Raw genomic sequence first — 23,617 nt, 5'->3', positions numbered from 1 at the left:
GTGAGGTCAAGACAATTAAGTTAATGATGTCGGTCTTCGAAAGTGGGGTCCAACGTTCCTGGGAGTAGAAGACAGGTTGCGACCTTGTTGGAATTGAGGCTGAAAGGATCAGGGTGACGAAATTCCAGCAGTCGAGGCGGATGGCTGATATTGTGGCTCAGGCGCGGCGGGACCCAATGGAACGGGCAGACGGCGATAAGTGGAGCCCCGGGAATGGAAGCGAAAGGTGGCGGGTAAATGTCTCTGGCGCAAGGGGAAGGCACGGGGGAGGCGTTGCGACTGCGACAGCGACGCGGACACAGAACGACAGAACGGGCTGGCAGGTGGGGGGCTGGCGGCAGGGGGGCTGGTCAGCTAGAGTAGGTATCTAAGTATGTTTTGGTAGGCGCTTCTTCCGGTCGGGTTGCTGGGCAAAGACGGCGGCGGTCGCTGAGGTATCGTATGAGCCAATCAGCTTTGTAGTGTCACCACACCAAGCGCGACCTAAGGAAGGAAACGCCACAGTCAGGTCAACACATCATCGTCCAGACTTGGAGCAAGAGACGCTGACTGGACATGCACATAATGGCAAGCCGCAACATGGCCTTGGATCTGGACCTAAAGTGACACCTTCACGACCATCTCTACCTCTCTCCCCTTCCCTCCTGCCATCCCACGCAGAGTGCACGGCTGATCTGGCCTGACGCCTGTTGATCTGACGAGCTACGGAGAATTCTCACTTCGCTCACTTTCAGTCTCGTTCGTCACCCGCCTCCCGCCTGGCCGTTTCCCTCTGGACAGCAACCCCCCATCATCCTCCCCCTCCATCCTGTTCACTTCCACTTCACTCGTTCCCTGGGGAGTCTTTTGCCGTGCCCATCTCGCTGCGTTCTCGTTGCGCCCGTTTTGCTTTCTTTTGGGTGCGCTCTGTTTAGTCAGTCAGATGGACCGCGAATTTTGTCTTGTGTTGCTGCAAAGAGCCGATACTGCTGCACTTTGACTGAGTTTACTCACTGCCCGCCTGTTGCCGAACCCAAACAACAATCCACGGGGACCCACCACGCAACGAACGCCTTCTTCGCCCCGACAGGCAACAATCCGCAAACTGCCCATTGAACCACTTCTACGACCTTACGAACCTCGCCGTCGCCTTTTGCAGCATTTACCGGTTCAATTCGACCTTGCACTCTCGCCTTCTGCTGCTCTATAATTGTTAATCCTCAATCATCTGTCGACACAAACGCGCTTCCAGCACCCTTGCTGCTCTCGGCCTCAGGCTCTGCGCGAACGCCCACCTCGAAATTCACGGACGCAACTTTTTGCGCCTGCACAAAATCCTATACCCAAGCTCGACAGAGCCCGAATAACGCTTCCCGACCAAAGCTGCACGTCCAGTGCATCGGGACGCTACCGAGGACCGCGATTTTTACCCTTCAAATTCAACAGTTGCTGCACCACCCGTGAGATCCCATGGCCATAAACTGCCGTGGACGTTAACCCTCCTCCACCGAACCGCCCACCTCTTTTCCAACACCCACCGAGAATGGCGCCCACGAGTGCCGCCATAACAGGGCTGCTGCGGCAGGTAGTGTACTACCATGTCGACAACAATGCCTACGAGAACGCCCTCTTTTTCGCCGAGAGGCTAAGCGCCCAAGATCCCAAGTCGAGCGAGTCTGCACATCTCCTGGCTCTATGCCACCTCCGTCTCGGTGACCACCGAACTGCCTTCGAAGTTAGCAGGCCATCAGCTTATCGTGGAACGAATTTGGGCGCTGCCTGGATATTTGCGCACGCATGCGTCAAAATGGAACGATACAAAGACGGCATCAATGCCCTAGAAAAAGCACGAGAGAAATGGATCGGCAAGACGAACATGGGCAAGCACACCACCTCGACCCGCTCGCTCTATCCAGACGAAGCTGCGGTTCTGTGTCTGTTGGGCAAGCTGTATCGGGCGTACGACGACAAGCGAAGGGCAATCGAGTGTTTCGAGACTGCAGTGAGAGTCAACCCTTTCATGTGGGATGCCTTCCAGGCACTCAGCGACATGGGAGTAAAGTTGCGTGTACCAAATATTTTCCAGGTCACCGATCCTCTGGTTCATTGTTTTGAACAGGAGCAGGGAGTATTGCCCCAGGAGCCAAAGGAGAGTTCGGCAAACTCCTTTGAGCCAAAACGGCCTCCGATTCGATCAACAGCGGACTCATCTGACCCATTCAACCTCCATCGATCCTCCACATATCAGGATATGCCTTATAGTGCCAATCTCTTCTCCGCGGAAGCAGAGGAGAATGATTTCATGTCAAAAATCACAGCAGCAAGATCTAGGCTAGCCCCACCGTCCACGAGCAACGGTGAACTCGACCTCATGGAAACACCCACCGGCCCAGTGTCTATGCCAGAGGTCCCTACAATGCGTTCAGCTTTCAACGCTGCGGAGCCACCGCAAGCGCCGCCACGGAGGACAAGAACAGCCCAGGCCGTGGATCCCAGCCTTTTCGAAGCCCCACCGAAGGTCGGTTACAAGCTAGGTGCCAAAAGAAGTACCAGAAGCCAAGACAAGGACTCAGTCGAGCTGCATTCCGATACTGGCACCGGCACTCTGCGGTCGACCATGGCACCCACGGAGCGGAAGAGGACGGTTTCGGGCCATCCGGTATCTAGGCAACACACGGAAGAAGCCAACGCACCTGCACAACGGAGAAGTGCCAGGCTTAACATGTTTAACAAACCCTCAATTGCTAAAGCGAATTCCGGTGCCGCTACCATCGGCGCCGCAGCAACTCGTGAGCTGAAGAAGGCTAGGCCCCAGATCTCACGGATAATGCGACCTGGGTCTAGTGGCTCCAGTGTTGGCAGGGTCGTGAGCGGCAATCGCAAGCCGGTTGAGGACAGTGGCATGGATGTTGATCATGCCGAGACCACTCGTGTGAGAGAGCCCCACGCGGTACAGCACGCAGTACCGAAAGCTGCCTCACACGAACTAGACAACGTCAGAATCGAGGAAGCTTTGAGATGGGTCATGGAGCTGCTCAAGAAATTTGCCTCTGGGTACTACTCACTCAAAGCGTTCCGGTGTCAGGAGGCGCTGCAATTCTATGCTTCCCTACCAAGAAGCCAGCAAGATACACCTTGGGTGTTGGCGCAAATGGGCCGAGCGCATCACGAACAGGGTTCGTACAAAGACGCCGAGAAGTACTTCAGAAAATTACGCGTGGTGGCGCCGACGCGGATGGACGACATGGAAATCTACTCGACGATTCTGTGGCATCTCAAGCGGGAGACGGACTTGTCCTTCTTGGCTCATGAGCTGGTGGATGCCGACTGGACATCCCCTCAAGCCTGGTGCGCTCTCGGCAATGCTTGGTCGTTGGCAAGGGAGCATGAAATGGCTTTGCGCTGCTTTAAGCGAGCGACGCAGCTGAACCCCAAGTTTGCATATGCCTTCACGCTTCAAGGCCACGAGCACGTTGCCAACGAAGAGTACGAAAAGGCTCTCAGCGCCTTCCGTAAGGCTGTCACGGCGGATCGACGTCACTACAACGCGTACTATGGCATTGGCCAGGTCTTTGAGAAGCTCGGCAACTACGAAAAGGCCTACGTTCACTTCCATACGGCATCCGATATCAACCCAACCAATGCTGTCCTCATTTGCCGTATCGGAGCAATCCTGGAAAGGCAAAAGCAAATGATAGCTGCGCTACAATTTTACACCAAGGCGACAGACCTGGCCCCGCGTGCACCCATAGTACGGTACAAAAAAGCACGCGCGCTGATGAGTCTGGGCAAGATAGATCTCGCGGAGAAAGAGCTGCTCATTCTGAAGGACGTGGCCCCTGATGAAGCCATGGTGCACTTCCTTCTTGGCAAGCTGTACAGAAGCCTGAATGAAAAGCAAATGGCGGTGCGCGCTTTCAGCAATGCTCTTGCTTTAGATCCAAAGGTAAGGTTACCCAGTCAGGACAGCACAGCAGACATTTGAGCTAACAGTCTGAGCAGGCCAGTCAATCGATCAAGGACGCTATCGAGAGTATCGAGGATGACATGGGCATGGAAGACTCCATGATGACATAGGATGAAAGGAGAAAGAAGGTTGTCTTCGGCTAAGGCTTTTTTGCCTTACCGTACCGACAGGAGCGGAAGGGCGACGGCGATTGTGCGTGCGTTTTCTGTGGGGGGTGCGAGAACTGGCAACGAGTCCGGGTACCCACGACTTGACGAAAGCGAGTTTTGGCCAAGCTTTGAATTTGGGCATGGTATAACAGCACGATGACACGGATTCATGTTGCATGCTGCATGGCATCGGCGTTTAGGAAAGTAAAGCAGGGTTGCATATTGGCTTGCTTGGGGAGGGCTGAATGGATGACCCTCTTGTATATTAGCGCCCTATGAGGCGCCGCAGTAGTGACTGATACGACAGATCGCTGGTCATGAAAAGTAATGCATCACCTAACTTTGATGGTCATTGCCCTTTGGTGCATGGTGATGGATGAAGCACACAGAAAAGTAGGCGCAAGTGTCCTCATCATACCAGTTTCGTTAGGTGACACTACCTGCGGACCAACTTCACCGGCAGATCACTAAGGTCTAACGGAGTGATCCATGTCGCGTCAGATCTACCTTAGGCTTTAGAGGCCGGCCAGCTCGTTACCAGGGGCGGAATGCGCCATGAATCTGGCCTCCTGGGCTGTCAAAACCTTTTGAGAAAGGCCGTTACCCCGGATTATGAGTCGCAGATGGGACTGTTCCCTCGATCTGAATTTCCATCAGGTGCCCAAGTCATGTGAATCGGCAGAGGGAGGGGCTGATTTACGGGACTCCCCTTGCAATTGCATGAACACCCAGCAGCGGGGAGGAGGATGGCAAAATTGGACCAATCAAAAATAAGTCTCGCTGAGCAAAAGAAACGTGAAAGATGAAAGCGGTCGGCAAATCGGGAGCGGCAGTGGCCATTGGCAGAGTGCAGGAACTTAGGAAAAAGACCATTGGTGACGCGTGACCGCGACAATGGTTCAATGTCTGGAGTTTGAAGTGGAAAGAGAGAGCTCGGGCCAGTCAAAAGTCACCGCACTTGCCTTGACCTCTGCTTTTGGCAACCAACACCCCCCCTGCTTTCGACGGCTCTTTCTGCTTGGCCCGGTCCCCTTGGGAAGTTGGGTCCTTCCCCCGACTAGAAAAAAAAGAAGCCGTGCACGTTCCACCCCCACCCAACAATGCGTGCAGCGTTCCATAACAAAAAAGCGCGCCTGTCAAAATAGCGCTTCGTTAAGCAACCATGTCAGCCAAAGAGCCCCGATTTCCCGGCGGAAAATAGAGGACAATTGCCCGTTTTTTCAGAAATAAAGAGCACTCGCCAAATCGGGACTAGCCTACTGATCCCATCAGCGCCTGCTGCACCACACAATCAGTAACCATCCCCCCGGACTTGCAGCACCGCCTTATTTATTCTTTACCCCCCTCAGCTGTCTCTTCTTCCCCCCATTCCCACTCTTCTCTTTTCCCACACCCAACGTATCCATCAACACCAACTTTCAACGTCATCAACGACACGTCTTTATCGAGACGCGCTTATCCCATCCACTTAAGCATCTACTTCAACAAACCCCATTCACAATGACTGGACGTAAGTTGCATCTCTATTTTACCTACTCGACCCTGCTCTTTGTCGCGGTGTCGTGGCGCGTTCTGAGTGCGGCTTAACCCCGCGGTTTAATGGATGAGGATCTGTTGGCATGCGTCTCTGCTTGAGAACGCGTCTCAACCTCATCCATCGCGGATACGCGTCTCATTCTGGTCGCATCATGCCCTCTACTTTGAGTCTCTATTACTTAGTAGTCATGATACTAACGTCTTCCAGGCGGCAAGGGCGGCAAGGGCCTCGGAAAGGGCGGCGCCAAGCGTCACCGCAAGATTTTGCGTGACAACATTCAGGGTATCACCAAGCCCGCTATCCGCCGTCTCGCTCGTCGTGGTGGTGTCAAGCGTATTTCTGCCAGTAAGTCGACTCAACATCCTCTACCTTGCTCATCAATAGTGTACTAACATCCCCCTTCCAGTGATCTACGAGGAGACCCGTGGTGTCCTCAAGTCCTTCCTTGAGGGTGTCATCCGTGACGCCGTCACCTACACTGAGCACGCCAAGCGCAAGACCGTCACCTCCCTGGACGTTGTCTACGCCCTCAAGCGCCAGGGCCGCACCCTGTACGGTTTCGGTGGTTAAGCGTATCACTTCGATGGTTGCTTTGCCTTTTGCGCGACTCGGATGCCATGGCGCCGTGGTATCTGGACTGCTGAAAGGCGAGCTTTCGTTGTGGATTCATTGGTCTTTTCAACGGTAATGGGGATATGGATACATCACGTTGATTTATGGCGTTTGGGAATCACGAGACTCTGGGAATGATAGTGCTCTCATGGCGTCGATAGGCAGACGCATTGTCTGAAATGGAACACCAACCAATATGGTGATTTGAACACAACATAGACTCTTGTTCCTCTGGCGTGATTTGATCGTGACGCGTGTCTTGTTTACGTTTGGTAAAGTGATCCACTCTGAATAATGTGAGTAGTCTAGGCTGCACCTGCTGTAAAACATGACTCGCTTGGTCTACCTCGTCCACCATGGCCCTCGTAATGTCTAGAGATATTTCCTACCCGCCGCCGCAACTCGTGACCTAAACACAGGACTCTTGACTTCCATATTGACCCTATAAAACGGACTCATGATAGCCTTGACCCAGTTCTCGTACACCTCTTGGAAGAAATTCTTGATGGCCTCCTCGGTCGCGGGGCTGGTGGGGTTGGCGCCGATGGCCGTCGACGAGCGCGAGGACGCCGTGGTGGAGGGCGCGGAGGGCTGGTGCAGGAGGAGGAACTTTACGTTGCCCGCCGTGACGAAGCAGGAGACGTAGTTGTTGAAGAACTTGTCTACGATTTTGAGGTACCTGTATCGGGTGAAGGAATCGTGTCAGCAGGCTTGCGTTTGTGTCTGGCCTATGCCGTCTTGCGTTGCGATGGATGCGAGCGAAAGCTCGAGCACGAGAGACCAAGTGGAGGGATGTATTGGGAGTTGAGGTGGGAATTTTTTACATTTGCCCCTGCGCCCACTGTACTTCCTCCACGATATCCAGACTGCTGTGCAGGATGAACTGGTTCAGGTGGCGGACCTGCTCGTTGAAGCGCGACTGGCCGTCGCCGCCTTGCTTTGAGGTGCCGAATTCGTATTCGAAGAGGGGGTTGTCTTGCGTGCCGACGATGGCGAAGTAGTACGACATTGTTGCGTCGTGTGTGCGCGCGCGGCGTTTCTTTCCTTCTAGCTCTTGGTTCCAGTCTTGCGCTCTTGATTATGACGAACTCTCTATCACTGGCGCGACATGCGTGGATGAGCGTGCTTGTGGGAATCTGGTTTCGAATTGCAACGCTTTGGTTCTAGGTCGGGGATACGTATGCGGCTTCGCAAGGTGAGGGTACCGGAAACAGGAACGTCGAGTTTAGTCGTAGAATAAGGCAGTATAGTTTTCGCTCGAGGTTGAGGGGTTTGTCGTCGTGGGGGTACGGGGGGTATCTCAAGAATCGCTGGATCTTCGTATCGTGATGTTGCGCCTCTCTCTCACCGAGTTCCCGCTGCTGCTGCACGCCTCACCTCCAGCGACAGCTAACACCTACCCAGGAACCTTAGCGCAGGGCCCGCGGGGCGGGCTGGCGGGCCTGCAGGACGATAGTGGAGACTCCTCCCGGGTTGGCACCATGAGGTGGTCCATGGGTTATTCCGCACGACTTGAGAGCGCCGGAGCAGAGCCAACCAATCGAGCTCTCTGATACGTCTCCACTTTTGAATCGGCTTTCGTAGGTAGCTCCAAAATTTCCCTGGGAAGCGACTGCGTCGAACGGATTTGTTCGTCAATTGTAGGAGAGAGGCTGAAGCTCCTGAGCACCACAAGCGACAACGACGACTGAAACGACGACGGATTGCGAGGCAGCACGGTATACGTATCGTGTGGGAAAGGGATCATCACAACACTTGGGACATAGTCCATTCGAAGTCGAGGCGAATCGAACCCCCGAACAGCCGTCCTCCACGAACAGAGGAAACATCACGGCTCGACAATCTACGCCCTCCCTTCTTCCATCAGTCGACATACACACACACATCCAAAATGTTTGGAGCCTTCCGCATGACCTCCCCGCTCTCGAGCGGCCTCCTCTGGAAGATCCCGTGGCGGCTCTCCAAGTTCCAGAAGCGCCGCCACCGCGAGCGCCTCCGCGCCGTCGACGACGTGATTGCGACGGTGGACGCCGCGCTGGCCAAGAAGGGCGAGACGGTGGCCGCGCTGGAGCGGTGGAAGGCCGAGATGCCGACCGAGGCGGAGATGCTGCCGAGGGACAAGTATACCATGTTTGATCGCAAGGAGAAGAAGTACCGCAAGGGCATTCACAGTATGTTTCCCCCCTCTTTGTCTTTTCAACGTAGTATCGAGCCAATGGGGTATGAAGCTGATAACGTGTCTTTTGCAGAACTTCCCAAGTGGACGAGAGTTTCGCAGAGATTGAACCCGCCGGGTTACTAGACCGAACTATCAGAGGCATTGGGACTGGCCAGATGGGCTGCGAGAAACTCGGGGCGGGAAGAATGGCTTGTTGGGAATCACGGCCCTTGTACGAATATGTACTCTACGCAACCCGAAGCTGAGAAAGGGGAGGGGATCCAACGGACGGCTGCTGTTGCAGTGGACAGGAGCAGACAAGAAAGCTTCTCTGTATATTATAGCATCTGCTTTGGGCTCAGGAGATAAAATCACACACCTTTTTGTACAACTGCATGGGGCGAATATGAGGTTGAAGCAGAAATTTCCAATCACGCACCCAGGTTTCTACCATTTCAATGTCCATGATTGTGTCATATTGGGGTATCGATTCCCAGAAGCCTGCCTAGTTATTGCGAAAGCATTGTTTCCCACCACCCAAAGTAGAGTCTCTCGTTCTCCTTTTGCGTCTTCTCCCACGTGCCATTTGCTTTTGATGCCGTCCTTTGTCGGACAAAGACGTGTTCCCCAGTCCCAAACATATCCGTACACAATCGCCCAACACTCATCGCGACTCCTCATACTCGCCCATCCGATCGTCCCGATCCCTCTGCATCTGAATCGCCCTACCAAGCCCACCACGTCCCTCGTCGAAGTCCTCGCGGTACTCGTCACGCACCTGCCCACCGCTCTTGCCACGACCGTACTGTCTACCCTCCTCAAAGCCCGGGTCGAGGTCGGTGCGGATGACGCGCTCGTCGAGCTTGGTGCCGCCGATATACTTCATGCAGTCCAGGGCGTCCTGGTGGGTGTAGTACTCGACGAAGCAGAAGCCGCAGGGGGTCTTATTGAAGCGGTCGAGGCCCATGACGAGGCGCTTGATCTCGCCGCACTTTGAGAACAGCTCGTAGACCTGCTCCTCGGTGGTGTAGAAGGAGAGGTTGCCGACGTAGAGCGTCGTCGCGTTGGCGAGGGGGTCCTCGGGGAGGGGTTCGTTCTTGGTGGCGGCCTCGTCTTCGGCGTCGCGGGCTTCGCGGGCGGCGTCGCGGTTGTCGTTTCTCCTGCGCTTGTTCTGTGAGGGTTTTCTCAGATTAGCTGCTGGCTGCTTTGAGAGTTTGCTTGTTTCCTTGCTTGAACTGTTGGAAAGACAGAAGGCTGGAGGGAAGCTGTAGCTGTTGCTCACCCGGTTGTGGTAGTATGCGCTCGGCCTGTCGAGGCGCTCTACTGTGTTTCTGTGCCGGACCTGCATTCTGAAGGTGTTGGGGGTTTGCGGTGGAGGACAATTGGTTCGTTGTCGGTCGTGTAAGTGGGAATTGAAGGTCGAGGGTCGAGAAACGGCACTTGCCTGGTTGCAAGTCAAATCGAAAGGTACCAAGGTACCTCAGGCAGGTGCACCTTGCTGGGACTTGAACTCGATGGTCTGTGCGCAGCAATCACATCACGTCGTTGCCTCAACGTCACTTGGTCAATTCAATTGACGGCATTTCTAGAGAGAAGCTACTCTATCCGGTCATGATTTTGAATTCTTGATTCAATTGAGAAGATTCGATAGCTTCAGAATATCTAAAAGTGGCAAAACACTAGTCCATGGCTTATTCCTATACCTCAGAGATGCATCCACTGCTACAGGATCCCTCCTATTTCATTCATGAAAACGTTACAATAGTCAGTATAACTTATGACAACGAGTCTGAGGACCTCGTTCTCTTGCTGTCTAGTCCATATAGTTGTCTACTTCAGGTGGTGATTACGATACCTTACTTCACCTTACCTTAGGTACCTAGTAGGTACTGAGGCATGAATGAAGACTTACATGGTCCGTTGTCTGGTCGATCTGATTGGTGCAGCGCAGATGTAGGCAGCGCCGGGAAAGCTCAAAGTGGGTCTCGGTGTGGCTGCTACCAGCAACCGCGTTTTTTGACCAAGAATACTTCTAGCAACAAGCTCACCAGCAAACACCACTGAAAAAAGTCCACGAACGACACTCGAGCTCAAGTTGGCCTGCAGCACCCATCCGACCACCCGAAAGCCTGCAGAGAACCCCCGATACACGACTCGTTCCATTGAGAGGGACGCGATGCCCAAGGTCAAGAGCTATACGGCCCCGTGGCTATCGCATGGGCCCGGCCACAGCTTGTTCGCGCCCTCCAGCGACGCCTCCAACAAGGCGTTGAGCGCCCCGTCGCCCTACGGGTCCAAGAAGAAGAAGATCCAAGGTCCGAGGCGGACGATTGCGAGACGAGGAACCGAGGTCTTCGTTGCTGTAGGCAAAGAATTGCGATGGGGCGATTTGGCATACCTGAAGGAGAAATGGTCGACAAAGCATGCGCACCGTCGCATGGGCAGCCGTGTCAAGCGGGAGGACTCGACACAATCATTTGACGATGATGCCATTCCCTCGACGGAAGAGGCGGCTACGGCTCAGGGTTTCAGGGTAGGTTCGGCCCAGTCCTCAACAGGACGGGCGACCAGGATGCTAACAAGTCTTACAGACTATCAAGACATCTGTCGCAGACGACATCCGGCAGCTTGTCATCTCTCCCAACTCCGATTACCTCGCTATTCTCACGGCGCATACCGTTCACATCTGCGTGGTTCCCGATTCTTCGCATCTCACGGCCGAGGACACTGGACCTTTACGACCCAAAATCTGGACACTGGGACCTACAACTCACGTCACCTCGCGATCCCCAGTTGCATCAGCTGTATGGCACCCACTTGGCGTCAAGGGATCTTGCCTTGTCACCGTAACGACCGATGCTATTGTGCGCGTCTGGGAGTTGTCATTGACCGATCGGTGGTCATTTGACTCTCCCACACTGTCGATCGACTTGAAGAAGCTGGTGGATGGTACGACGCTGGACCAGGACTTCAGCGCATCCACGGCTGCCACGAATGCCAGCTTCTCGCAGTACTCTCTGGAGATGCAGGTGGCCTCTGCTTGCTTTGCTGGCCGCGGCTCGGGAGGATGGAGCCCTATGACTCTCTGGGTTGCGATGAGAGAAGGCGACGTCTACGCATTGAGCCCCTTGCTCCCCCAGAAATGGGCACCGCCTCCTACTCTTATCCCATCGCTTTCGGTTTCCATCGTATCCAAGGTGGCTGCCCTAGAGGATGACCCTGCTGTATCTGAAATGGACAAGCTCCTCGCTCAGCAGCAGCTCGAGTGGATGGGTGATTTGGATTCTCAGGAGCCCCAAATCCTCGATACAGCGCCCGGCGAAGAGACCGTGGAGGTCTATACACGCCCTTCCCGGCCGGGAGTTATCCCAAGATTGCAAGGCCCGTTCGAATTCGATGCCGATCCCGAAAGCGAGGACGTCGGGGACGGCCTTCTAACGGATTTGCTCGTAATCGGGAAGAAGGTGGACACTGACGACCTGATGATGGGCGAGGACGAAGACCTGGACTTTGACGAAGGTGACCAGGAGGGACTCTCTCTCTCGGTCATCTGCCTCCTGTCTACCACCGGTCAGGTCCGCGTGTACTTGGACTTGGAAGGCGTCGAAGCACAATGGCTGCCCCCGCGAAACAAATCCAAGCTTGGACGCCTCTTGTCCGCTGCCGACCCACCTTCACTGTTGACGTTCCAGTGCATCGACACCATGGCCACAACTGAAATGAACGACGACGCATGGCCGACGTTTTCATCGGATGTCATGTCGCGCTACTCTCTTTTTGTCACCTCGCACGCCGGCGTCACCTTCCTTTCTCTATCTCCCTGGGTTTTCCGCCTCGAGGGTGAGCTCTCGGGCGAGTCGGAGGCGGGCTCTGACTTCCGTCTCGGTCTTCTTGTCAACGGACAAAACTCTATTCGCGAAAGACTCTACAACCAGTCCTCAAGCGATGTCAACGTGCCGCTCGCCGCATGCGCCGCCATCCGCGATCCGGATTTGGGATACTTCCTTCTGTCGGCCACCCCGTACGAGCCAATTGCCTTGACGTTCGAGACGCCTGAGGACGACTTCTCGCCTGTCCGCCACGAAACGCCCTACGAGGAGAAGCCTACGACTATGGAACCATTGGACTTTTATGAGCCTCGTCCAGCTTTCCAGCCCTCGCACGCATTCGAGCAGCAATCTGACCTTCCTGAGCTGATTAACAGACTCCGTAGCTCACGCCACAAGACCATTCTGAACCAGGAGATCAGATTGTCTCCGGTTACGCTGCAGATCTTGACTGACGCCCATCGTGTTCTTGGTGAGGATACCTACCGGCTCGGCACAGCTGTGGCGGAGATTTTCCGACGCTGCGCTACTCTTCAAGATGAGCTCAGGGATCAAATTAAGAAGGCGAACGAGGTCAAGGAGAAGATTGACAAGATTGCGGGCAACGACAAGGCCGGCGACGGTGAAAGTGACGACGTCCGATTCGAGAGACGTATCGCAGAGGCACAAGATCGACAGAAACGACTCAACGAGAGACTAGAGGGCGTCCGCAAGTATGTTGGCAAGGCAGCAACAAGAGAGCTCAGTGCCAAGGAGAGGGCCTTCGTGGCAGAAGTCAAAAATATGGAGGCCAGCGTTCTAGGATCACCCTCGGAAGACAGCCCGGGAGTGAAGCAGCAGAAGCAACTCAGGAAACGTGTGGAGGACGTGCAACGACTGAAGGACGAATTGTTGGCAGAAGTGGAACGGATCCAAAAGCAGAGTGAGGACGGCAAGGGCGGGAAGGATTCATCGTCTTCGGTATCGGAGCTCAAGATCCCGACAGAGATCCGCAAGGCCAAGCTGCAGCAAGTCATGTCCCTCCTCTCACGGGAGACGGCTCTGGTCGAGGCTGTCACATCCCGCCTGGAGCGTCTCCAGACGCAGTAAGATGGAGTTGATGTAGACAGAGTGGGATGACAGGATACCGGGCGGCAGTTACTTCAAGACTCGTCCCGCTTGGTGCCCAATAGCGACACAAGAGCGTTCACTACACTGACTATTGAACCATAGAGGCGCAATGGATCGATATTTGGTGAATGGTCGAGTGCGCCAATCGGTGCGAGGGCAAGCGCAGGGCGTCAGGCGGCATGAGCACAACGGAGGACCACGGACATATGTTTCGAGAATTGGGAACGCACAACCGTAGCATAATTTGAGGTTGGATCAATCATCAAAGAGACGGGAACGTCTGAGTCGGGCAAAGATTGTCTTTAAGGCCGCCTCATGCCCGTCTATCGTGTCTTGGTGGTGCCATTGGACAAGGAAGATGCCGGGTTTTGGAGGTTTATCACATAGCCTTGAAGTTGAATGTCGTCAAAGAAAGATAGATATTGGTGTCACCTTGATCTAAGGTAACCCTCATGTTTACTCAGCTGCCGTTTGTGGGTCTCCGAAACCACGTCCAATCAACCCTTGGTCGCCCAACAGCCTCACTTAAGGAATACTTGGACATGCTTCGCCTATCAGCTATTGATGATCTTCCATTTGCATACTTTGTACCCAGTATCACGAGAACTGGTGCCCGACCGGTCTTGTGAAGCAAATTCGCTTGCAGGACACGAGAATTCAAGCTACCTTATCCAGGAGTTCAGAACAGCGTCCCAAAGTGTTGCAATGCTAGGTAACGAAGCCACAACCTCACGTGGACCTCTTGGCTTGTCGGGTACGTGGACATTCGGATATCGTAGCTCTCAGTAGCACCCGAAGACGGTCGAGCCCGCCTCTCGTCTCATCTAACCTCGTGGACGGCGAAGCTTGCATGCAGCAGCGAGCGTCACCTTCAGGCTTCGCCCGGAAGGAAAATGGGACATGGTTACCGTTGCTTTTCCCCACGTTCCACTTTCCGCTTCGCATTGTACTCAGCGTGGGCGTCCATCGAGTCTACAGTCTATTAACCTATGGTGAGATCGTACTGCCCTAGTGCCTGATCATCCCTGTCATACACATACACTGCCCTGCCAGCAAAAGCTAAGGTGCTTCGCAAGGTCCAATCGTTCCCTGCATGGGCTGGGATGAGGCGTGATTGCAAGGGCATTCCTCGCACGTCCACTTTCAGTAACTCTTACCTTTCAGACGAAGCCCAGAGACAATAGGCGAGAAGGTCTGACATTGTCCTGGGGTTCGCCCATTCCGACGTCTATACACACGCACGAGCGAGGACTCTCGAAGCCCAATTTTTTCTTTCTTGTTTCGTTTCTTCCCCTCCTCGAGAGCTCTGTGCGATCGCCGTCGTAGGGTTGCGAGCTCACAGATGCTCAACTCCCAACCAACGTTCGCTCGCAGAGTCGCAGCACAGCAAAGACCCGAGCGCCAGTCATTTTGTTGTCTCAGATTGATCTTGACCCGCGTTCTAGAGAAAGATCCTTCTCGCCTGGGAGGACATGCCAATTGTATGGCAGTCCTGCGCAACGGCCCAACGATGACGGCAGGCAAGCATGAAGTATGGTCAGTACTCGGCAACGGAGCCATAGGGCGGGCGTGTGTATCTGAGGGTACCTCTACGCCAGGACAGCGGGCTTCTCCGTTGTCGATGCGAGTTTTGAGTAGTGCAACCAGAGCAACGACCAAAAGCTTGTGAGTCGGGCCACGATGGAGATTTTCTGCGTATTCGGGTTTGAAGCTTGTGCGAGAGAGTCCAAAGACATATGACTCTTGGAGTGGAATTCGGTCGGCATCTTCACCGGTTGCTTGCACTACTCGTGCCAGCGAAACATACCGCCAGGTAAAACGAACAGCTGGCTTTTATATCCTATTTTCAGGTCCTCAAGAAAGGTCGTCTAGCTAGCCACGATTCCCTTCGTCATCGTGGCCCTTGCAGAACGGGAGGCATAAGGTGAGCCGCATCTTGTGTCAGAAGTAGACGGGAGGGAACAAAAGTGCAAGACGCATCGGGGCCAGCCACACCAGTTAACTGGCCACCAGCCCGCATGCAGGGCGGCCCAGGATATACAAGGGACGGACAAGCACGACTAGAGCTTGTGATTGGTAAAAACAAAATCGAAAGCAGGGCAGACACACTGAATTTGGCCTTCGAATGGTGGTATCTCCAGGTATCGGGCTCGAGTGAAGCCTTTTGTTTCTTTTCGTTACATGCTTCAAACACTCCTACTTCCAGCGAGTGGCTTGGCCGCTTTCAATACTAGGTACAGCCCAAAAGAAGACTGTATCGAAACGTTCCTTTTTTCCATTTGCACTACAATCCTCTCCATTTCCGGTTACCGCATGTTCCTTGTTGGCAGGCAAACACTCACGCAAGCATGAGCAAGTCACCCCGAAGATCAGATGGCAAATCGCGTATGGACATGGGGAAGCACAGCAGCTGAAGCTCCCTGTCTCCGTCGCTCGGTCTGAGATCTTCATTCCTTGCTTCTCGGCCGGCTCGGTAAATCTCAGGTCCTTAGAGACTTTCGACTCGTGCCATGTCGAGACTACCACTTCCATCGCCTCACTTTCCCCTTTCTGTCACTGTCAGAACGTGCCGTCCCTGAGCATACCTCGTGGACCACGCAACCGCCCAAGTACTGCTACGGTACGCCCGAGGTGCGCCTTTCAGGCTGCAGGGTCCTCTGCATGCCACCGATTTGAGTTGCTTATGGGATGATGACCCGGAGATGCAGCCGTGATGTATAAGAAGCGTCCTTGGCCTTCCGTCCTCGCTCTTCTTCTTCACCAACCTTATCAAGTCTCTTCTCGCCTTACACTGCACATGCTCGTTCTGCTGAACAATACAACCGAATCCACAACATTGTCAAGACGTCCTGCATCTACGGTAATGGCTCCCAACCCGTTGTGCCTTGTATGGCGCGAGCAGATCATAGGTAGGCATCTTCACATCTTCTCAAGGGGTGTCAGACATACGAGAACTAACTCGTCCTACAGACAATCTTCGTCTGATATCTGGCCGCAGTGCTGTCATTGATATTTATACCTCTCGCCAGCCTAACAAGTCATACACCATCTACGCTGTCAAGGTCCACCGGGGTAAACGCCAGGAGATTCTTTCAGCAACAGGTCGCGATCTGGAAGATGCCTTTGAGAACCTCCATACCAAATCCTCTCAGGAGGTGTACCAATTCATCGAAGCCAACGGCTTTGCCTTCCCCCGAGGCGTGAGATCAGAAGACTCTGAAAGCTCAGGCAGTGAAGCCTCAACCATGGACGCCTCTGATATGCTCTCTCTGTCTGCCGGCTCTGACAGCGACAACGACGACATCATTTCCAGGAGGGGTAAGAAGACAAAGTCCTCCCGGCGCAAGAGCAAGCGAAAATCCCGCAAGCACACCAAGGACGACTCTTCTTCCTCCTCTGAAGAAGACGTCGACTCGGAACCAGAACAAACCACGCGTACGCGCCGCCCGGCCCCTGGACAACGCCCGTCGTACATCCCCGCGCCCCCCATGGCCGCGATATCGCAACCTCCCCCTCCCCCTCCAGGCTGGACTGGCCACCGTCTACGCACCTTCCCCCGCGCACCAGACGGTGTACCACCGCCGCCCCCACGGGGGAGCTTCCCCCCTGGCATGCGACTCCCATCACCACCTCACGGTATGGTTCCCGCAGCGATGACCACCGCCGTGATTCCGGCAATCCCCACTGCCCCCTCGAAGCCTGTCCGCCTCATCGTCAACTGGAGAGGCCACGGCGAGAAGAAGATTGTCGAGAACTGCCAGCCGAGCCACCGGGCTCTGCAAAAGACGGCGCTCGCCCACGTGCGGTCTCAGTGGCAGACGTTTGACAACGTGCTCGCCCAGGAGATGACGCCGGGCAGGCTTTGGGGGCTGGGTGCCAAGGTTCGCAAGGTGGCGCTGGGCAAGGACATGTACTCCATCTCGGCGGCCGGCGGGGACGACCTGGGTATGTACTTCAAGGCGGAGGATATTCCCATGTTTGAGGTCGAGGTCGATCACGATGGCAGTATCATGCCGCCTCCGCCGCCGCCTCAGCATCACCACGGTCAGCGTTGAGTTCTCGAAGGACGGATTCGGTGTGATATGGAGGAACCTCTGCATTCATCTTGTGAATTGGCTTCGGATTGGTTGTAGGGCGTGATGTTCCATGTAAGCATACGTGCATTTCTCCCGGCAGGTTTCGATTTCGGTCACGACATCTGCATGGGTTTCGGGGGGTTCATCAAAATTGCATTTCGGATTTTGATTACAGGGTAGAAAGCAGGCTCGATCGGAGGAATTTGTCTCCCCTTTTTGTCTTCTTTTATTTTTTCAGCTTTTACTTGGGATTTTGCTTTTTGGAAAGGGAGGTTTAGGTCTAGGTATTGTGTTACGGCTTAGGAGAAGGAGCAAAATCATTCATGGGGTTTCTGTTGTTGGTGTGTTACACAAGCTTGATATCAAATGAGCGCCAAAAAAAGTCTCCGGTAACGCTCACCTCCGTCTCTTGATCCGCAGTTTTCGTGATTGATTTTGCGATGATGTTTCATCAAATGGTGACATGATGGTCAGCGTGAGCCATTTCCTCATATCTAATGCTCGTAGATCCAACAATTGTTACGTTGACCTGGAATATCCAACCCGCGCGCCACAATCCGTCGTCAGGGGGGTCGGAAAGCAATTCTCATCACACCATCTAAGGCGGCGCCAAAATGGTCCATGTCCCCGGGGCCCACGCGGGGATCCGGAGCCGGGATTCCAGTGCAGGGAGGGGTGGCATTTAGGAAAGGAAAGGGGTTAGGTTACGGTGTTGCGACCCGGGACTTGAGAAGGGGGGTTCCGATTTGAGTGGGGGCGAGGGATATGCATCATCGTCAGCCTCACGAGCAGGGGGTCATGGGTGGTGTATGGTGGGTGGTCATCCCACGGAGCTGAGCGGCAGACGCCTAATGAATGAGGCGGCCATTAATGAGAGATGGACTTTCGATAGTTCCCGGGACTCGGGTTGGGGAGGGAAGCAGGATTTCGGTTTCTGGGTTGAGGCCTGCCGAATTACGGGTGTGATTGGGTTGTTGGTGGAGTTGCTAAGGACTCATTGGCGATGTGGTTTGAGGTGCTGCCTCCTTCTTCGGTGAGATATCTTCTCCGAGGCAAGGCGATCGGGTCGGTTGAGGAATAGTATGGGAGAGGGTTCGGTGTGACTGAATGATGAGGTGCAGAGCTTTCCGCGAAGATGGAACCATAGGACGACGGATGTTTTGTCCCCTATCTGCTGACCAAATGAGAACGCGTGTGCGAAGCCTCTTGGATATCGTCACGAAACATGACGGGCGTGATCAGCCCAGATCAAGCGCTCTGCCACTACTCTTTCAATTGGCCACATCATCAATGATAGGCTACAAGAATATATCCGCTGGAAGGCTTGCCAGACCTCGTAACAGATGTGAGGAGCTGCTCTCACTGGTGAGAGCGGGGCTCTTCTCTAGCAGTCAGACTGTGAGTGTGGCCTAGAGTACATCACCCTTGGACCTAGATACGACCTAGTCGATGAGCGAACATGGGCGAAACGGAAGTCAATTTTGTTAGTGGAATCTTCCACCCGAGATGCGAAGCGACATAGCGTGTAGTCAGGAAAGTTGTTATGAGCTCATGCATGTAGAGCGTCGAGTACGACTTCTCACAAAGCGCGTCCTCCATAAAGTTCCGCGGCATGCGTGAGAAGCAAAGCTGTATAAGGTGGCTTCGTGATCGTTCCTCGAGCGTTTCCTAATTATCGAGGGAGTCTGTCTTCGAGTTCGTCCAGACCATCGGTGAAGCAGGCCATGCTGCATGGCTCGTCGATGTGAACCCTGCAAGGAGCCTGAGAAAGCTCTCCATCTTATATTGCATACGTCTGAGTCTATCAAGGGACGTACCAAGCTCGTAAGTCGGTTCAGTAAGCAATGCTGTCAAGTCTCGTGGCATGTCCATCTGGCTAGGCAAGTATTCATGGAGCTCTGCCAAGCTCCACGAGCAAAATAGGGCGACACTGCCCATTCCATCGTTCTTGAATGATGCTCTTTATCACCGTCTCTGATTCATGCACGAACAGCCCCGCAACTTGATTCTTCCATCGGATTACTCGAGAGGCCGCTACTGGTAGCTATGGAGGGGATATCTGGCGATTATGTTATCGGCTGTCACGGGTGTCTCCTTGCCCTTGACGGTCGTCCTATTGAAGTTTTTTGAATTGCTGAACCAACGCACTTCAATGGAATAAACTACTGCTTATGGGGCCAAACTCTGACGGGTCTATGAAAGGGCTTTTGTGAATAGTCTCTCGATGATCAGGGAAACGGTGGAGATTGTTCAGATTTCTGAACAGAATTGCCCTCGCCTTTCAGAATGATGCTCCATTTAGCGAAGCTTGCTGAGAACTGTGAACATTAGCTAAGATACTTTCCTATGATTCTTCAGTCGTTATCCGTCAGTTGAATAGGATGTTGCTGAAAAGAGATGGTCACCCGCGTCGTTCAGCAAAGACGGTTACTGTTCCACAACGATGAACCCCTTTGACACGAAGCAGAGGTTTACCGCATTTACCATATTCAATACCGCGCGGTAGATGCCCGTACTTTGTATTCATGGTACCGTTTGAGATGACGAGTCTTCAAATTGAGATACGGGGAAAGTCGTAAGTATATAAAAGCGATGGCAAAGCTGCCTGTCCAGCCAGTATTGACACCCAAGGCAGCTTCCATCCTCAAACTATCTGATTGCACCCAATATCCACTCGACCCACCACGGCTTTAATAAAACATCGTTCCGCTCAAAATGTCTGGCAAAGGCGAAGATTTCATAGTCGAAGCAGAAGATGCGTGGCCTGGAAACGGACCTGATGAACGTTTGCTCGGCACCTATCGGTACGATGGAGACCCCAAACATCCCTACTATGTCATCATCTCGGTGCACCCCAACTTCTCCAGTAATTCGGGCTTACGTTTTGAATACGACGAGCCAAAATTGATTCGGAAAGCCAACATGCTTCCATGTAAAGGCGCCCCCTTCGTTTACCGCCGAACCGATCTTGGTAAACGGAAGCAAAAGTGGGACGCAATCGGTTGGCCAGACGAGGTTTGCCAAGACAAATATCGCCCAGGCATGAGAATTGTCCGTTTCGAAATCAAGGTCTTAGATGACCCAAAGCACCCGACGAACAAGGACAAACAATACGTGAAAACAACAATAAATTGGATGCCCCCCAATTGCGCAAAAGGTTGGGAAAATTCGCACGTGCTAAAGAAGGATGCGGATCCATGTAAAGTTGTTGATGAGGCACTGAAGCAAGGCAGTGCAGATACGAAAAGCTAGAACACCGTTGCGAAGGACCATGGCTTCTCTGGGCTCACTCGGTTCGTTTGGGCGTACCCTGAGTATTTGTACCATCTCAGCAGTACCTAAGGTACTCTGCTATCGCATTCTTTTCACTTTCAAATCGAATCACATTGTCGGAAGGGGAGAACGAAGCCTTTACCTCGTGGGTTCGCTACCACCGTGTGTTGTTTGTCGTATGCTAGTACTTTGCTGTCTAACTTTGTCGATTTTGGCATTTCCTGTTCCACCGTAAAGAGTCTCTGAAGTTGCTGTGATGAGATATTAGCAATTATGATGATCCACAACCCAAGTCCGAGCAGCGGCTGGACCCCCCTTAGCAGTGGTAAAGAGTGAATATGTGTTGTCCATATAGTCAGGTTTCATTACCCCCCTCATCCACCGCTATTTACCAATCAATCCCAATCATCGGAGAGACTATAGCCTCCAGCTTGAATAACATGCCCGGCAGCCTGCGCAAAGACGATCCACTTCGCTACCCCGCCGTCCGGCGTGACATTCACCCACTTATGCTTCGTCCCCCTCTGCGTGACCGAATCGCCGGCCCTCACGACCCGCATCTCCCCGGAGTCGAGGTGCAGCTCCACCACGCCTTCTAGCATATACACCACGTCAAACGTCATGGTCCTGTGCATCGGCCACTCCTCGCCAGGGTTGAGGACCGTGACGAGCGCCGAGGTGCCCTTGTCTGGTGCGATGACGCGCGAGCTCAGGAACAGGAACTGCGTGCGATCGATCTTGTACTGTTCAATGTCTGCCTCGCTGGAGAGGTCGAGTGGTGTGTTGTGGGTGGAGGCGAGGACTTGAATTGAGCCCGAGGGGACTTGGTGCGATTCTCGTGTCCCTGAGGCGTAGGAGAAGACGGCTTTTCCGGCTGCGTCGTGGGTTGTGATGTGGTGGGACATGGTATACGTGAGTGAGGTGGTTGATGCACGAGACGGGACTTCTTCTTACCTGGAGTTTAAAGAGCTCGGAACGGCGCTTATCCATATACAAATATGGCAGCACAACATGGGATATACGGCATTGGCGTTGTTTCCCAATCAGTGAAAGTTGGCAAAGTTGTCCCCGGAACCCAAAATTTGTCAGCTCAGACCAGTCGGGCTTTGTGGTCCCTTCGAGCAGACGGTCCTCAATGTCTGTATTTGGCAATTTTAACACGAGGCGGTATTTGGAAACACGTCACGCTAGAATCTCCAGCGACGATCGTCCAGCACCATGGCCCGCGGGGCTGAAGCTGCGACTCCTGGAGAAAACTTTTATCTCAGAACGTAAGAGAGTGACATTTACTGCTGGCTTACTGCTCGGAGTTCCATGGAGGTGATGATAGGATCAAGAGGCGTATCATGAGTCAGGTGGTCAAGGAATATGAATTCCTGAAGACCCGCATGCTTTCTTCATAACATTGGAAGGAGAATAAAACACTGCAAAGTTGTTCTACTTGAATGATCACAGCATGAGACCTACGAAAGCCCCCCTCGTGAACTCTCAAGTTCTTAATTGCAAGACCTCGGGACATGGGCTAGACACTGGTTGTCGTTCCCTGCGCGCATACCTTATGAGGACGGTGGTCGAAGACGCCTGCGCCGATGGATTTACGAGAAATTTTGACTGAAGGCTGGAAATGAATTGAATAGCATCAAAGTGTTTCTAGCATACAAGACCGTCATCAACGAATCTAACAAGCCAGATAGCCCCCGTCAACGTTCCAGTGTGCTACATTGCCTGTAAGTTTACGCCAATCAAGTCATTATCAGTCTTTATCTTACCTCCTGTCACGTATGAGGCATCTTCACTCAAGAGAAAGCAGATGACCTTTGCGATCTCATCAGGTTGGCCCATCCGGCGAAGCAAAGTATTCTTGGAAAGCGTGTCCGAGTCAAAGAGTCCCAATGCCTCGCCGTCTCGAAAGATCTTGGTATCGACCGGCCCGCTGATTCCAGCCTTAGGTTAAGACTCACAAAGCTCTCGTAGCACTTGAGGAGTTCACTCACGGCAGTATCGTGTTGATCCGGATGCCATCCCTGGCGTATTCCCCAGCGGCTGATTCTGTCAACCCAATGACGCCGAACTTGCTTGTTGCGTACGCGGCGCTGTGCGGTAGACCCCTCCGGCCGGAGGTGCTTGACACATTGACGATTGCTCCTCCTGGTTTTGCCAACAGCGGTAGTTGAGCTCGCATGCAGTTGAGAACCCCGTTGAGATTGACGCCTATGGTCCTGTCCCAGTCTTCTTGTGCCTGCGAAGCTAGGACGTCAGCGAACACCGATCACGACAGATACGAGCTCTGGAGAGGAGGGGCCGATTCTCACGATTGTCTCAATGATTGTAGATCCCGTCCCGCCAGCGACTCCAGCAACGTTGGCAGCCCCATCGAGTCTGCCAAACTTGGCGAAAGACTCTTGGATCCAGGACTTCACCTCATGATCTTGGCGGACGTCGACTTTGGAAGCTAGGACTTTGGCCCCAGCTTTCTCGCCTTTTCTCAATTGTCAGTAGCTGGTTCATCTTCGCGGTTCAGCTGAAGTGGTATGGCACAGAGGACCTCACACTCTCTGACGGTCTCATCTAAACCCGCTGCATTCACGTCGCTGACCGCGAGAGCAGCAGCGCCTCTTTGCGCTAGTATTATTGCAGTAGATCGACCTATACCCTAGAAATTTGTATGAATCAGCTATCGCACTGGGAAATCATAACTGAAGCACCAATTGATAACACTGGGTTAGTTCGGGAAGCTTTACCGATGCGGCACCGGTGACGCAGAACACCTTACGCGCGAACATGACGAATCCGAGGTTTGCCTAATCGGCGCATGCACAGCGAAATACTCGAGATGAGACACAAACTCGTGCTCGTTTTGCCGTAATATTTTTGCGTATCGAAAGGCATCTTAAGGGTCGTTGGAGTAGCCGTTATCCAAGCAACACCC

The 23,617-nt window shown here is 53.6% G+C and overlaps 11 protein-coding genes across 11 annotated transcripts; 7 read left to right on the top strand and 4 right to left on the bottom strand.

Moving 5' to 3' along the window:
- Positions 1–1,522: 1,522 nt before the first annotated feature.
- On the top strand, positions 1,523–4,056 carry CPAR01_16088 (tetratricopeptide; the record flags this gene model as incomplete). The annotated part of the gene is made up of 2 exons (XM_060500333.1): positions 1,523–3,925; positions 3,973–4,056. 2 exons carry the CDS (start codon positions 1,523–1,525, stop codon positions 4,054–4,056), a joined length of 2,487 nt encoding a protein of 828 aa, XP_060341150.1.
- Positions 4,057–5,595: 1,539 nt separating this feature from the next.
- Positions 5,596–6,202, top strand: CPAR01_16087 (histone H4.1; the record flags this gene model as incomplete). Its single annotated transcript, XM_060500332.1, has 3 exons — positions 5,596–5,605; positions 5,840–5,977; positions 6,039–6,202. The coding sequence occupies 3 exons, from the start codon at positions 5,596–5,598 to the stop codon at positions 6,200–6,202; spliced, it is 312 nt and encodes a 103-aa protein (XP_060341149.1).
- A 414-nt stretch (positions 6,203–6,616) lies between these two features.
- CPAR01_16086 (trafficking protein particle complex subunit 2) lies at positions 6,617–7,253 on the bottom strand (the record flags this gene model as incomplete). The annotated part of the gene is made up of 2 exons (XM_060500331.1): positions 6,617–6,923; positions 7,069–7,253. 2 exons carry the CDS (start codon positions 7,251–7,253, stop codon positions 6,617–6,619), a joined length of 492 nt encoding a protein of 163 aa, XP_060341148.1.
- An 882-nt stretch (positions 7,254–8,135) lies between these two features.
- Positions 8,136–8,546, top strand: CPAR01_16085 (uncharacterized protein; the record flags this gene model as incomplete). Its single annotated transcript, XM_060500330.1, has 2 exons — positions 8,136–8,415; positions 8,494–8,546. 2 exons carry the CDS (start codon positions 8,136–8,138, stop codon positions 8,544–8,546), a joined length of 333 nt encoding a protein of 110 aa, XP_060341147.1.
- A 520-nt stretch (positions 8,547–9,066) lies between these two features.
- On the bottom strand, positions 9,067–9,750 carry CPAR01_16084 (RNA recognition domain-containing protein; the record flags this gene model as incomplete). The annotated part of the gene is made up of 1 exon (XM_060500329.1): positions 9,067–9,750. The coding sequence occupies one exon, from the start codon at positions 9,748–9,750 to the stop codon at positions 9,067–9,069; it is 684 nt and encodes a 227-aa protein (XP_060341146.1).
- A 678-nt stretch (positions 9,751–10,428) lies between these two features.
- Positions 10,429–13,318, top strand: CPAR01_16083 (nuclear pore complex protein An-Nup82; the record flags this gene model as incomplete). The annotated part of the gene is made up of 2 exons (XM_060500328.1): positions 10,429–10,935; positions 10,994–13,318. Coding segments are annotated over 2 exons (2,832 nt in total), but the record flags the coding sequence as incomplete, so codon positions are not given.
- A 2,202-nt stretch (positions 13,319–15,520) lies between these two features.
- Positions 15,521–15,691, top strand: CPAR01_16082 (uncharacterized protein; the record flags this gene model as incomplete). The annotated part of the gene is made up of 1 exon (XM_060500327.1): positions 15,521–15,691. The coding sequence occupies one exon, from the start codon at positions 15,521–15,523 to the stop codon at positions 15,689–15,691; it is 171 nt and encodes a 56-aa protein (XP_060341144.1).
- Positions 15,692–16,202: 511 nt separating this feature from the next.
- CPAR01_16081 (uncharacterized protein) lies at positions 16,203–17,394 on the top strand (the record flags this gene model as incomplete). The annotated part of the gene is made up of 2 exons (XM_060500326.1): positions 16,203–16,248; positions 16,310–17,394. 2 exons carry the CDS (start codon positions 16,203–16,205, stop codon positions 17,392–17,394), a joined length of 1,131 nt encoding a protein of 376 aa, XP_060341143.1.
- Positions 17,395–20,130: 2,736 nt separating this feature from the next.
- On the top strand, positions 20,131–20,667 carry CPAR01_16080 (uncharacterized protein; the record flags this gene model as incomplete). Its single annotated transcript, XM_060500325.1, has 1 exon — positions 20,131–20,667. The coding sequence occupies one exon, from the start codon at positions 20,131–20,133 to the stop codon at positions 20,665–20,667; it is 537 nt and encodes a 178-aa protein (XP_060341142.1).
- A 416-nt stretch (positions 20,668–21,083) lies between these two features.
- CPAR01_16079 (cupin domain-containing protein) lies at positions 21,084–21,593 on the bottom strand (the record flags this gene model as incomplete). The annotated part of the gene is made up of 1 exon (XM_060500324.1): positions 21,084–21,593. The coding sequence occupies one exon, from the start codon at positions 21,591–21,593 to the stop codon at positions 21,084–21,086; it is 510 nt and encodes a 169-aa protein (XP_060341141.1).
- A 773-nt stretch (positions 21,594–22,366) lies between these two features.
- CPAR01_16078 (3-oxoacyl-(acyl-carrier-protein) reductase) lies at positions 22,367–23,471 on the bottom strand (the record flags this gene model as incomplete). Its single annotated transcript, XM_060500323.1, has 6 exons — positions 22,367–22,404; positions 22,458–22,621; positions 22,683–22,927; positions 23,001–23,167; positions 23,239–23,341; positions 23,430–23,471. 6 exons carry the CDS (start codon positions 23,469–23,471, stop codon positions 22,367–22,369), a joined length of 759 nt encoding a protein of 252 aa, XP_060341140.1.
- Between the last annotated feature and the right edge of the window lie 146 nt (positions 23,472–23,617).

Source organism: Colletotrichum paranaense (genome assembly GCF_030867605.1).
Source record: "Colletotrichum paranaense strain IMI 384185 chromosome Unknown Scaffold_22.1, whole genome shotgun sequence".
Classification (NCBI taxonomy): domain Eukaryota; kingdom Fungi; phylum Ascomycota; class Sordariomycetes; order Glomerellales; family Glomerellaceae; genus Colletotrichum; species Colletotrichum paranaense.
Note: the sequence above shows the minus strand (reverse complement) of the source record. Positions and strands in the feature narration are given on the sequence as shown.